Source organism: Ammodytes marinus (genome assembly GCF_949987685.1).
Source record: "Ammodytes marinus genome assembly, chromosome: 7".
Lineage (NCBI taxonomy): Eukaryota > Metazoa > Chordata > Actinopteri > Uranoscopiformes > Ammodytidae > Ammodytes > Ammodytes marinus.
In genome coordinates this window covers 20,265,607-20,280,354 of record NC_137211.1, presented here as the reverse complement: position 1 = coordinate 20,280,354, position 14,748 = coordinate 20,265,607, and the positions used below count along the sequence as shown (strand labels likewise).

The 14,748-nt window shown below is 38.9% G+C and overlaps 1 protein-coding gene across 3 annotated transcripts; it reads right to left on the bottom strand.

Annotated features, from left to right (window-relative positions):
- Positions 1-5,327: 5,327 nt before the first annotated feature.
- Positions 5,328-10,887, bottom strand: LOC307253206 (acidic mammalian chitinase-like). 3 transcript variants are annotated; one of them, XM_080031120.1, is made up of 13 exons: positions 10,771-10,887; positions 9,409-9,474; positions 8,785-8,858; positions 8,667-8,693; positions 8,332-8,536; positions 8,187-8,243; positions 7,925-8,090; positions 7,713-7,837; positions 7,505-7,628; positions 6,840-7,022; positions 6,601-6,717; positions 6,372-6,504; positions 5,328-6,251 (listed from the first exon to the last, which is right to left on the bottom strand). In XM_080031120.1, the coding sequence occupies exons 3-13, from the start codon at positions 8,807-8,809 to the stop codon at positions 6,007-6,009; spliced, it is 1,407 nt and encodes a 468-aa protein (XP_079887246.1). In that variant the 5' UTR covers positions 8,810-8,858; positions 9,409-9,474; positions 10,771-10,887; the 3' UTR covers positions 5,328-6,006. The 3 variants fall into 3 exon arrangements, with proteins under 3 accessions (XP_079887246.1, XP_079887248.1, XP_079887247.1); XM_080031122.1 differs by having other exon boundaries at positions 8,785-8,853; XM_080031121.1 differs by having other exon boundaries at positions 9,409-9,463; positions 10,771-10,860.
- Between the last annotated feature and the right edge of the window lie 3,861 nt (positions 10,888-14,748).

The window sequence follows — 14,748 nt, the reverse complement described above, 5'->3', positions numbered from 1 at the left end:
AGTTGAAGAGGTTGGTTGGGCAGTTGTTGTTGGAGCTGCAGTTGTCGTTGATGGAGCTGCAGCTGTGTTGGTTGGAGGGGTAGTTTTTGTAGTTGGAGGAGAAGTTGTGGTAGTTGGATCAGCAGTTGTGGTAGTTGGAGCCGCAGTTGTGGTTTTTGGAGCAGCAGTTGTGGAAGTTGGAGGTGCAGTTGTGGAAGTTGGAGCTGCAGTTGTGGTAGTTGGAGCCACAGTTGTGGTAGTTGGAGCTGAAGTTGTGGTAGTTGGGGCGGCAGTTGTTGTGGTTGGAGGGACAGTTGTAGAGGTTTGAGCCGCAGTTGTGGTTGTTGGATCAGCAGTTGTGGTAGTTGGAGGGGCAGTTGTGGTAGTTGGAGGTGCAGTTGTGGTTGTTGGAGCAGCAGTTGTGGAAGTTGGAGGTGCAGTTGTGGAAGTTGGAGCCACAGTTCTGGTGGTTGGAGGGACAGTTGTGGTTGTTGGAGTGGCAGTTGTGGTGGTTGGAGCTGCAGTTGTGGTTGTTGGAGCGGAAGTTGTGGTGGTTGAAGCCACAGTTGTGGTAGTTGGAGCCAGAGTTGTGGTGGTTGGAGCCACAGTTGTGGTAGTTGGAGTCGCAGTTGTGGTAGTTGGAGCGTCAGTTGTGGTTGTTGGAGCTGCGGTTGTGGTAGTTGGAGCCACAGTTGTGGTTGTTGGAGCCACAGTTGTGGTGGTTGGAGGGACAGTTGTGGTGGTTGGAGGGCCAGTTGTGGTGGTTTGAGCTGCAGTTGTTGTAGTTAGAGCTGCAGTTGTGGTTGTTGGAGCTGCACTTGTGGTAGTTGGAGAAGCAGTTGTGGTAGTTGGAGAAGCAGTTGTGGTTGGAGCCACAGTTGTAGTAGTTGGAGCTGAAGTTGTGTTAGTTGTAGGGGCAATTGTTGTGGTTGGAGGGACAGTTGTAGAGGTTGGAGGGGCAGTTGTTGTTGGAGCTGCAGTTGTGGTGGTTGGAGGGGCAGTTGTGGTAGTTGGAACAGCAGTTGTGGAAGTTGGAGGAGCAGTTGTGGAAGTTGGAGCTTCTGTTGTGGTAGTTGGAGGGGCAGTTGTGGTAGTTGGAGCTGAAGTTGTGGTAGTTGGGGGGGCAGTCGTTGAGGTTGGAGGGACAGTTGTAGAGGTTGGAGCCGCAGTTATGGTTGTTGGAGCAGCAGTTGTGGAAGTTGGAGCCGCAGTTGTGATTGTTGGAGCGGCAGTTGTGGTAGTTGGAGCCACAGTTGTGGTAGTTGGAGCCGCAGTTGTGGTTGTTGGAACAGCAGTTGTGGTAGTTGGAGCCACAGTTGTGGAAGTTTGAGCCGCAGTTGTGGAAGTTGGAGGTGCAGTTGTGGAAGTTGGAGCTGCAGTTGTGGTTGTTGGAGCTGCAGCTCTGGTTGTTGGAGGTGCAGTTGTGGTAGTTGAAGGGACAGTTATAGATGTTGGAAGTGCAGTTGTGGACGTTGGAGCTGCAGTTGTGGAAGTTGGAGCGGCAGTTGTGGTAGGCCAAGCTGCAGTTGTGGTGGTTGTTGGTGCAACTGTCGTTGTTGTCGGGGCTGCAGTCGTTTCTTTCAGGACAACGGTTGTTGTCGTCGCAGCCATCGTTTTTGTTGTTGAATTCCTTCCTGTTGTTTGGGCAGCTGTTGTTGTAGTTGACAGGCAAAATACTTCATTAATGATGATCACATCTGAAATTCTATTATTTCATTTTGCAAATTATTTATAAATAACATGCTGCTATAATCGTTCGCAATGGATTATTTTTTATTTATTTAACTATTTGACTCTTTACCTCTGCTCTTACATTAATAACGTACAAAGTCTAGTCTAGTCATGTCTAGATTTAAATGTAAATTTATTTATTTAGCATTTATTTGTATTTAATATCTTAAATTGTCCTTATCTGTAAATTACATAACAAAACAATGTAGCCGGGTCACAGAGGTTTTCTATATATATATATATATATATATATATATTGGCATTTTTATGCTTTATTGATAGTGTAGAGACAGAGTTGAAATGGGGCAGAGAGGGGAGTGACATGCAGAGAACGACCGCTTGCTGGAATCAAACCCGGGTCCGCTGCTGGCCGAGGCCCATGGGGGGGACGCCCTACCAACTGAGCTAAGGGAGCCCCCTGGGTTTTCTATTTTTAATTGATTTTATTCAAGAAAATGTATATCTCAGATATTCTCTGAGAAAAAAACTCTGAAATATATTGTTTTTCCGTCGGTGAAAACATCTGTTAATTTTAAAAGGTTTGATCAACATATTTGGGGTTTGATCAACATCATCAAACCCCAAACGTGGAGTTGGCCTACCATGGATGACCTAATTTAATCATACTTTGACATTATATTACTAAACGTTCCCGGTGCACAAATGAATCACTTTATCCAAGCAATGGTGTGGTGTTTTCTTTTAAAATAGAATCAATTTATTTCAAAGTGTATTTGATGTACTAACGCTTATTACCATTATGTAGCAAGCTGACATGGTAAATTATGTGTCAGGAGACAGATATCTTGTTCACAGATCACTTGGATATGTAACAATATGAGTTTTTTCTGAATAAAACAAAGAAAATCCATCACCGCCTCCATTTTTCTCTCTCACACCATCGTGGTAAACAGCTTCTTTATACTGCTGTACCATACCATTGTAATTTTTACAACATCAAAAAAAAAACTACTTATACATTTTAGATTAGGCTTTCTATTGCCTCAGAAAACATGGACTTACCTATGCTGGAGAATGCCCAGATAAGGGACAAGGAAAGGATAAACTTCATGGTGAACAGCCAAGCACAGCAAATACGTTTTCCTTTATAGTGATACTACACTTATTTGGGCAGCTGTACTTTATATACTGCAGAGGTATTACATAAATGACACATGCATGCCTACAAACATAAGAGTTTGGGTGTGATCCCGGTTTTACAGTGTCACCATTCAGTGTCCTAAGAGCCAGTTGGGGGTTAATTGCTGAATTGTTCGAAGTAATGCACCTGTGAATTATCAGGATTTATTTTTCTCCACCCATGTATTCAGGTTTTTCCTAGGGCAGGCCTGTTGGTATATTTTGCCATGAATGATGCAATAAAAGCAATGAAAAACCGGCCTAACTAGCTTCTGAGACGAGAAATTGTCTCATCTCATATTCAACCGCTTATCCGGGTTCGGGTCGTGAAGGCAGCAGCTCAAGCAGGGAACTTGTTCTTCCCATTTTAGAAATACAATTTTAAAATCCCAGAACCAAGGTCAGCTATAACAAATATAGTTTTAACTTCTGAGGTTAGGATAGACTCAGCATTGGCCCCTCTCATCTGCCTTCATATGTTCTTATCTATACCAAAGTTTTCTTAGAAAATAAATTATCCTGCCACGAGCAATATAAATTAAGATTTTGAGTAGAGTTCACAAGAAATGAAAACACTAAGAAGGTTTTGCTACAAAATGCCCTTGAATAATAGGATCAATATGCTGGAGAAGGATTGACCAGTTTTACATTGCCTCACTCTCCTTGCCACTCCTAAAATGTTGTTCAGCATTCAGTAGAAGTAGAGGGGTGACGCAGGGGTGATACCAGGGAAAACAATGTCTGTCCTCACAAGTAGTCATTTAGGCCATTATGCAGAAGGGGTGTGAGATAATAGGTCATACCTTTGCTTTGGTAGGCTATAATCTAGGGCATTCCTTTCTGTAATTATTACTATTGAAATCGTGTGTGCTGCCTAGGGTGCCAGCAGCTGAACGTTTGCCAAAGACAAAAGAGATATTTTTAGTAATTAGTAATGTCAGACACCGAATATTACAGTATTGATTTCCAATGAATGCATCACACAGTTAAGCTGCACTTTTCACTAAACACCTAATGCTGAACAAAGTATACAGAAAAACGTGCTTGCTGTTGTGAGCTGACTGTCACAGAACCTACTCACTTCTTTTTCTACATGTTAATAACGTTTGAATAACCAGATTACTTATTTCCCTTCAAACATTATTATTATTATTATTTTTTTAAAGATATTTTTGGGCATTTTTATGCTTTATCGATAGTGCAGAGAGACAGGTGAAATGGGGCAGAGAGGGGAGTGACATTACAGGGCTGTACAGTGCGACTGTTTTGATCGCATTTGCTACTGAAATTGATCACGTGCGATGATGAATACAAGTACACTCGCACGAGTGCTAATGAGCAGATGCTGTATGTTTGAGACACAGAGGAGTGCTGCTCAACGCAGTGCTTAGAGGGCTCTACATTAACACTCTCCAAATTCGGGTAAATGTAGTCTTAGGCAAGTAAGTTATTGAGTCCACCCTCCACTTTGGCTGGTGAAAGATGTGTGCTCGGGACCTGTGCTTGTGCGGAGATTCTAGCGTCTAATACACTTTACCAACGGTAATAACCGGAAGGAGACGGCATGCAGTTAAGTTAGCGCGTGTGCAAACAGAACATTTCCTGTGCGCCTTCACATTAAAAGCATGTTACTAGCCAAACGTGAGTTGACTTTTTTGAAGCCGGTAAGAACAGGAAGTTCGCACTTCACAGCCCTGCAGTGCGCTAGCTTGAAAATCAACTGCTTCAGCTGCAGAGAGCAGTCAACAACAGTAGTCTATGTAAACAAAGTTTGAAATAACTGATAAGCCACTGAAGAACTACTCCCAACACATTCACAACAACCTATTTAACTTATCCTAAATTGTACCAATATGTATACTTATTTATTTAATAGGCTATATGTTTTAAAGTTATAGGTTTTAATTAACAGAAGGACATTTACCAAAAAATTTTATTATTATGAATATAATAATGATATGTATATACAAAAAATATATAGATATTAATTTTATGGGGAGAAATAATTCTGAATCAGCAAAAAATTGCAATTGGCAGGCAGGTTAGATTATTTTGTCTAAATTACAATCAGTGCACCCCTATTCATTTTTCTACAATTATTACTGCACACACTAGGATATGACATTAATTGAGAATTTCAAATGAGACCAAGATGACAGGCTAAAAGGTAATTAGAGCTAAATGCATGGGTTAAGGTTATGAAAGTTTTCGATCATACTTTGTGTGCTACTGAATTTATTTTTGTGCTACTGATTTTTTTTGCTTGCTAGCACCAGTGCTACCACCTAAAAAAATAAGCGTACAGCCCTGGACATGTAGAGAACGATCGCGGGTGGGAATTGAACCCAGGTCTGCTGCTGGGCCCGGCCCGGGAGGGGGACGCCTTACCAACTGAGCTAAAGGCGCCCCGACCTTAAACATTATTAAAAGTCCATTCTCAACTCAGCTCCAAAAGATCAAGACCACCAATTCAGGCATTCTTTTTATTGATAGATAGCTGTAAATCCAGAGAAAAAAACATATACAAACACATGTCAGTAGTTTCAGTTAAATACAAGTACAGTAACAGTGAACAAACAAGCAGAGCAGTTATTTGATCTTTTACTGTGCTATTTTGTATGTGGAGCATCTGTCTGTCTAAATCATGTTTACATTACTGCAATAGAGCAACACTGACTGACACTGTATGAATATACTTATATATCATATCTTGAACATCATCAAAACCAGGATAAGACATAACATGGACTAGCAGTAACGTAAAAGCTAATAATTGACTGATGTTCATGAGAAGTTGTGTGAAGTTGAAAAAAGTTAGTCCCAAGAAAATGTAGGGTGCAGCATTGTTTCAATATGTGATAGATCATTAAGTTCATGATGTCAACCTTGTTTGTTTTAATTTTTGTATGTATTAAAGACAATTATAAAAGGGTTTATATTATATAATATATGATCATAGTGTAATTGAAGGATACGAGACATTGACTCTTGTTAAGGATCACCATTGTGTGTTGAATGCATAAAATAAGGTGTAATACGCTGTATGGGGAAAAATGTTATTCACAGGAAATTTGAAGGTAATTAGACACGCAGGAAATTGTTTACTCAGAAATACTGTTTGATGACTGTTGATAACTGCAGTTTTTTTTACAGCTTTTAAGGCCAGTCACAGCATTTGCAGCTTTCCCGGAAAACCAAAGTAGCTTGACAGTTTTGGATCCAGGTGATGCCATTGGCACAGTTGTAAAAAGAACCTGGAGCATCTGGTTTGGCATATAGCCCCCCGGTCTTTTTAGCACAGAAGTTGTCTTTGTCTGGGATTTCAGATGGAGCGGTAGTTGTAGGTCTGGGAGGAGGTGAGTTGGGCAAATTTGTGTCTGTAGTCGGTGTCACTGGAAGATCTTTGGACATAAGTAAATCATTAGAATTGTATACAATCAGAATGAACAACAGGTCAAAAAGTGAATGCTGTGGGGATTATGACAAAGTATTTTAACCATCAGTATATGATTTCTACTTACCCGAGGCTAAAAGAGAGCGGAGATAGCTGATGAGGGGGTAGTTTCCTTCTTCACAGAACTGACCATTAAAGTCATCTAGATCCAGAGCCCAGATAAAGGCTCCACCAAATTGGTTGTCTTTTAGGTAACGCACCTTAATAAACAACAACAGCAATGTGTTAATTTTATCATTGTATTTAACTTAACTTTAGAATTGAGTCGCATTCTTATAAAAGAAACACATGACTACCTTAGCCTCATAGCTGTCCTTGTTATCATATCCGACCCACTCATTTTGTTTGACGGCATATGGAACTTTTTGGTCCTCAATCAAGTGGATACTTGCCCCTTGAAGAAAAGGGCATATCTAAAAGAGACAATTAAAGTTTAAATTGCAATCAAACAATGTATTAAAGTTCCTTGTGATAACAAAACAGTTTTTATTTTCATCACTAACTAATAGTTAGAGAGCGAGATAAATGGTTGCACCTCATAATAGGACCAGAAGCCAGCCTCCTTTGTAAACGCACCAGCAGCAGCCGGACCACTGGCTGGTGCTCCAACCTGACTGGATTGGGTAGACAGTCGAAATGTTCTCCCATATGTAGCAAAGCCCATATTCAGCTTCTCTACAGGTGTTCCCTTGTCCCGCCAATACCTCATGGCAAAGTCCTGAAATTTGAAAAAGAAAGAGATCAAACTTCCTTTTAAAAGTAGTGCAGAGTGCAGAACGAAAATGCTCATAAATTCACGATTCAATCCATACTTTTTAAAGCTATAGTGCGTAACCTCTGTTGCCCCCATGAGGAATTCTGAGGAATTACAACAACACTGTCGTCGGCGCATCTACATGAGGCAAGCCGTTGGTGATCATGCATGGTGATCGTTGATATTTATCAACAGTAGAAACAATGTAGTAACATGCTTCATGAACATTCTGATACATTTTCTAAGTCTGTGTCCATTGCACTTTTTTGCATGTTGCAAGTATTCATACATCCACTTTTCTACCTCAGCTGAGCATAAAATGTTTTGATTTTTTTTTCTTGGATGTATTTTTCTTGAACAAAGCAAAAAGTTTGCAATCGCGGAAATGAGGGAAGCATTTTTTTTATATTTGTTATGCAGCTAAATAAATTCCTCCCTATACTCACAGTATTTAAGTAAATGTTGTCCCCGGTGTCTTGGGGTCCATTGTATAAGGGGCTTTGATGTCCTGTCACACTCTCCCAGGAGCCATGAAAGTCATACGTCATCACATTAATGAAGTCCAGGTACCTGACAAAATGCAAGAATCAAGTTCACCAAAACATGATGACATCTAATCATGGGGATTATGTTGAGCAAAACATTTTAGTGTACTTTGCCATCTCTGCAATTTCATAACCAGCATCGATGGTTCCTTTGCCAGCAGGCACAGCAGCAGCAATCAACAATCTGGGCCGCCCAGTTGCTGTTCCCTCAGCCTCGTAGGCCTCTAGGAGTTCCTGTGCAACACAGAGTTGTTGAAAAGTCACGTCATGGCTCATGTTAATCATAAGTTCTAAACTAGCAAAAACAACTCTGAATCAAACCTTGCATAGTAGAGTGAATCTTTGCTTGTCTTCCGCAGTACTTCCTCTTGCAGCAGGGTATTCCCAGTCCAGGTCTAGTCCATCAAAACCATATTGTCTCAGTAGTTTGATAGAAGACTGGATGAATGTATTTCTGTTGGCCTTTGTCGACACCATTGAAGAAAACCTGGGTAACATTTTGGGGAAAGAAAAACACTATTAAAAAACATATTTTATACGTATGTATCTTTATTGATAGTTTTATTTATTTTTTAAATCTCACTTTGGGGATCCAAAGTTCCATCCTCCGACTGCCAACAGTGTTTTAAGTTTCTGATTCCTGAGGGAATTTTAAAAATTAAGTTTGCGGCTGGTATTATTTTTTATACCATTTCGGAAGAGATAATGTTAGAAAATCTTTGACTAACCTTTGTTTGAGTCCATTGAATGATTTATAGAGTGTGTCATCGTTCCATTCTATCTGGACCAATTCATTTGCCTCGCTGATCCCAGAAAAGGCATAGATAAGGTGGGTACACAGGTTTGGATCAATATTAAGAGGCATAAACTTCCCATTGCCAGGTCGGTACTGGGACCAGTTAGTGAAATAACAAACCAGTCTGGTAGCCGAGACTTAAAACAGAAGAACAGAAATTGTTTTATTCAAGGAATCCTCATCAACTCCACAAACATAACACACATAAACATATGATCGTATTTGATGGTCTGTTCAAAAGAGTATTTATATAACTTGTGAACTCACCCAAACTGCCAAGGTAAAGACAGAGACCTACAAAGTTAGGATTTAGTTAGTGTAAAAAATTAGGTAAAAACACATCAATCAATCAAGATCAATTCCATGCTTTTAAATTGTGCCATACCTGCAATTAGAATTAGCTTGCTCATTGTCGTTGTGTTGGGTGGGATCTTGCCTTGCTCTCAATAGCCCCCTTTCCTTGTAGAGGGTTAGGGGTACAACCAAGGTAATCATTTACCGGGGATAAATGACCGAGAGTATAGGTCACAAAGCTGTTTCCTCATCCAAGTAAGTCAAATAAGAGACAGACTAAAAAAGTAAACATTACTTAACATATTGAGTTAAAAAAAAAAATCTATACTGCATAGTAACAAAAACGTTTGAGTAACCCTTTGAAATACATACATTCCATCAGTGCCGGCTCATACCATATTAGTGCCCTAGGCTAAATTGGGATTTGGCATATATACTGTCATGGCAATTACACATTATCAATCAAAATGTGCTACATGAGCCCAATTCAGTATACTTTTTTTTACTATAATTTTCAAGTAAGCATGACCATATAAACTACTAAGTAATTAACTGATGATGTTGCTGACCAATGTCTGTTTATCCAACTTGAAACTAAGTTCACCGCTGTAGCCAGTTCTATCTCCTCACCGGTGAAGTCTCCTCAATACTCTCAGTCCTGCTGCCACTCAAAAATAATATGTAGATAAATAGTGAAAACAGCATTTCAACTTACACAGTTTGGTCTGAAGAACAAGTCTAAGGTGTTTTGCCTCTTTCTGGTTGGTTTACTGGTTGGTGTCTGAAGAGGACAGAAGCAAAACGTACTAGTTGGTAAGGTGAATTATGCATGAGCTATTTCCATTGTTAGAAATGATACCGACACTATTCAACAGGACCAACGCATTGTCGCCACCCCTGAATGGTCTAGCATGGCCTCATGAGTATAAAAAGACAAAACAAAAGATCAGCACACAGTCATGTGCATTTAACAAAGCAACATTTCAAACTAAAGTATTTGAAGTTTGGTGTCTCAATCACGTACGAAATAGACTATTTGCTGTTTTAATGTGGTCCATTTAATTTCTGAACCTTGGTTTGGATTCAACCACTCTGGACGAAAGCAGTAATTAAATTCCCAATTTATTATATTCTACATTATATTACTGAGCTCCAACATATTTTGCATTACAATTTAAAAAACCTAGTTGAATCGTCATCATAAGGCACCAGTATATGCCTTTAAATCGACACATGCAATGGTTATATTTTTTCAAGTTAGAGTGCCACCTTCTGACCAGTCTACGGTACTGTAGTAAACATTGTTGCTGTTGAGTGCAGCTTCATCATTATCAGCTAGACCCAGTGGGCGTACTAATATAGGAAGCAAATATTGACTGACAGCTGGCAAGAAGTGATAGTGATACACTGCTTTCATCTTTTTCATATTATCTCCATAAAAGTAGATGTGAAGGGTAATATTTATTTTATTACCTTGACTTCAAAGCTCTGCCTGTTATCAGACTCAACCCACTAAATTCCCTCTACAGGCATATGACACCATTTGCTCATCAAACCAATGACTAATGCCTCCTTGGAGAAAAAGTGCAAATCTGTAGAAACGGAAGGAAAATGACTATTGAACTATCCTCAATGCGATTTGTGATTTTTTAGTTTGAAAGATCCTTCTATGTTGGGTTTGTGTTGATTAATAAGTCTACATCAAATTCAATTTTGTGTTGTATTAAACTGTCAGTGTTGCTCTCAGACATTTATGGTAGTTGACATGCGGATGGACTGAATTTGGGGTATATCTCACCACATGAAAGTAGCCACCAAACTTTTATCCTGCAATATGTAAACCCCTTAAATAGGGGTGTGAGATATTCATCCTCTACGATAATATCTTAAAAAATATTGCAAAATAACAATATCGAGGAGGCTAGGCTTACATCACTCATTTAAAAGAAACAACAACAAAAACATTTTAAAGCCAATATTATCGGAGGGACTTTGCAGTGAATGGAGGAAGGAGACAGACTAACAGAAAGAGGGAGGGAGAGAGGGCTTTGCTTCATAAGAGTTTTTTTTTACTCACCAACAGAAACGCTCTCATTAATCCCTGCTGCTGTCTGCTCCACTACGTGAGAGTCTTACCCAATTAAGATGAGCTGTCTTAAGGTGGAGCAGCTATCAATAAATGGATGGTAAGCTACTTAACACAATGTGCTGCCTGACTCGCGTCAGGAGAGTAGCCTATCAGCGCAGTAACCCCCGCCCCCAACATTGCCCAACCCTCAAGTTAATAAAAGAGACCTGTTTTTCTTGAATAAGTTGTTTCTGTTACATAAGTACTGATATCTAACATGCTTTACACTAATTGACTGCACCAAATATTGCACTTTTTTGTATTTCTGCACATGACATTAAATAATTTGAAATCTTTTGGTGGTATTGTTGAAATAAATAACACTTAAAAAAAACATCAACAACACATTCGTCACACACAAATGAAAAAAATTCTCTACATGAATAACCAAACCAACCTACCCTCAAAACTATAAAGTTGGCCTATGTTTGGTTGCAACATTTAGGCTTAGTTCATTCTGCTCTCATCACTGCAAAAGCACTGAAATCATTACAAAAAAAGTTCTTAATCTTTGAACTAAAATCTGTTCCTTCAATTATTTCCAACTTCTTTGTGCCTTGTGTCTTTCTTTGCATTAACTTTTTTAGGTCTATTTTTATTTTTTATTTTTAGAAACAATACAGAAAGCAGGACCTTTAAGGCACACATTGAAACAGGATGCTGCTGCTCCTCTTTATAAGAATGTAGAAGAACTACAAAAGGTACCCAACCTGTTTTTTCATGGGGTCCAAATACTTTTCACAGCCACACCCAGACACAAGTAGCAGGTGCATATGTTTTCCGTGAGCAGGAACGACCGAGGAAATATAATCCAGCCAAAACTGTTTAATATCAAAACCCAATCTTGTCACCATTTGGCACACAAAGGGTTTATAGGATGGATTATGTTTGAAACAGTAACATTCCGCTGTGCTCAATCTGAAACATTATGAACATTTCTGCTTTTCTACTGCTTTTGAAATGGCCATAAGCGGAGCCGCGGCTCTGTGTAAACACCCAACTTTGAATAGATATTGACATAAATATCTAAAAATCTAAAAAAAAAGTTTAGCTTAGTTAGGTTCTTGGCTTCCAAAGACCATGGGTCCCCCAAGTGGCTGGGCCCTAGAAAGCCTTCCCACTTTCTACCCCTTGTGGGCGGCCCTGGGTGTAACTGATGCTTAAAGATCTCCTATTATACTACTTTTCTGGTCTTAATTTCTTTTTAAAAACTGCTATAGAGCAACCTGACACGAATCACATCACAAAAAACCATGTAGATTTTCGGGAAACGCTTCCTCTCATCTGGGCGATTCAGCATGCCCTGTCAACACTGTGCTTCGGCCATCTCGTGTTTGTGCAACATTTAGGGTCATAAAGGTCAATCCTACACAAAGTATTGTTTGATGAATGATAAAACAGATCATCATCATCTGTCTTTTCTCTCAAGCAAAGGAGCATGTTAGTACAGGCATTTTGTGAGAAAATATGGGTAGACCTCTCAAAAATTGCAACAGAAACCATTTCAACTGTTTTTGACTCATGATGAATAATATTATGTAATTAATAACATACTAAAAGTCTTAAGGAATCCAAGTGGTGGAAAGTTATTTTCTAAACCATACCTTTATGTCAATTTTCGGCTTCCTAAAGTACTGTTTTATGGTAGAGGGGATATGTGCAAAATTGTTAACCTTTTCAGAAAAGCTTGAAACTTGGTACACTTATACAGTTTGGGGCTCTGAACATTTTCAGATATTAAGCCATTGCAAAATTTAATCATGGTTGCCATGGAGACCATTTTACTTTCCGCCATAGCCTAATTATGCATTTTTCATCATAACTCCTGAACCAAACATAATACCACATAACTAGTGATGTCTAACCCTATTTTCATGTTCAGGGATTACTATGATACCACACAACATCAGAAACAGTTAAGGTCAATAGCTAAGGGTGAATCCAATGTTAATTTTTATTTATTTATACATACATTCTTTTCTGATATCCACACAAATCGTTCATTACTGTCCATATCAACCGACAACTTTGTTTAACAAGAGATGTGGTACAATGCATGTGAAAATAAATGATCAACTATGAAGTCATAATATTTATTTGATTTAATTTTCTTGCCATAAATGTATTAAACGTTTTCAAGATAACAATGTCAAGTTATTTTTAGGTAATTTTTGCTTTTATTAGTTAGAGAGAGAGAGATCAGAACCATATGACCCGACAGCAGACCTGGAACTCATATGGAAAACTGCTGTAAGTTGTTCCAGGAGTCAGGTGCACTGAAGCTAAAAGCTGTCTTTCCCAGCTCAGACCGGGCTTGTGGGACATAAAGCATAAGCATGTCAGTGGAGCGGGTCTGATAAAGCCCATCTGAAACGAGCAGCATTTCTGTTAAATAACGAGGAAGCTTCCCAGTCAAGGCTTTGTAAATAAAAACATGCCAATGTGCATCACGTCTCTCTTTAAGGGAGGGCCACCCAACCTTCTCATATAAAAGACAATGGTGTGTGTCATAAGCATCTCCTGTGATGAACCTTAAAGCAGAGTGAAAAACTGAGTCTAGGAGTTTAAGACATGAATGTGATGCATGCCGGTAGACCACATCACCGTAATCAAGGACAGACATAAAAACTGCCTCAATAATCCTTTTCCTACTGAACAACGGGAAGGTGGCTTTATTCCTATAAAAATATCCAATCTTTTGTCGCAGACGACAGACAAGATTTTTTATGTGAAATGTAAAAGAGAGTTTTTCATCTATCCGCGGCTCTGTGTAAACACCCAACTTTGAATAGATATTGACATAAATATCTAAAAATCTAAAAAAAAAGTTTAGCTTAGTTAGGTTCTTGGCTTCCAAAGACCATGGGTCCCCCAAGTGGCTGGGCCCTAGAAAGCCTTCCCACTTTCTACCCCTTGTGGGCGGCCCTGGGTGTAACTGATGCTTAAAGATCTCCTATTATACTACTTTTCTGGTCTTAATTTCTTTTTAAAAACTGCTATAGAGCAACCTGACACGAATCACATCACAAAAAACCATGTAGATTTTCGGGAAACGCTTCCTCTCATCTGGGCGATTCAGCATGCCCTGTCAACACTGTGCTTCGGCCATCTCGTGTTTGTGCAACATTTAGGGTCATAAAGGTCAATCCTACACAAAGTATTGTTTGATGAATGATAAAACAGATCATCATCATCTGTCTTTTCTCTCAAGCAAAGGAGCATGTTAGTACAGGCATTTTGTGAGAAAATATGGGTAGACCTCTCAAAAATTGCAACAGAAACCATTTCAACTGTTTTTGACTCATGATGAATAATATTATGTAATTAATAACATACTAAAAGTCTTAAGGAATCCAAGTGGTGGAAAGTTATTTTCTAAACCATACCTTTATGTCAATTTTCGGCTTCCTAAAGTACTGTTTTATGGTAGAGGGGATATGTGCAAAATTGTTAACCTTTTCAGAAAAGCTTGAAACTTGGTACACTTATACAGTTTGGGGCTCTGAACATTTTCAGATATTAAGCCATTGCAAAATTTAATCATGGTTGCCATGGAGACCATTTTACTTTCCGCCATAGCCTAATTATGCATTTTTCATCATAACTCCTGAACCAAACATAATACCACATAACTAGTGATGTCTAACCCTATTTTCATGTTCAGGGATTACTATGATACCACACAACATCAGAAACAGTTAAGGTCAATAGCTAAGGGTGAATCCAATGTTAATTTTTATTTATTTATACATACATTCTTTTCTGATATCCACACAAATCGTTCATTACTGTCCATATCAACCGACAACTTTGTTTAACAAGAGATGTGGTACAATGCATGTGAAAATAAATGATCAACTATGAAGTCATAATATTTATTTGATTTAATTTTCTTGCCATAAATGTATTAAACGTTTTCAAGATAAC

What these genes read in the sequence shown, in the direction of transcription:
- LOC307253206 (XM_080031120.1), bottom strand. Translation starts at nt 8,809, where the DNA reads ATGAGCAAGCTAATTCTAATTGCAG. An exon ending in GCTTCTGGTCCTATTATGAG is followed by an intron (nt 6,718 to 6,839) that starts GTGCAACCATTT and finishes TGTCTCTTTTAG; the next exon opens with ATATGCCCTTTTCTTCAAGG. An exon ending in AGGACAGCTATGAGGCTAAG is followed by an intron (nt 6,505 to 6,600) that starts GTAGTCATGTGT and finishes TTGTTTATTAAG; the next exon opens with GTGCGTTACCTAAAAGACAA.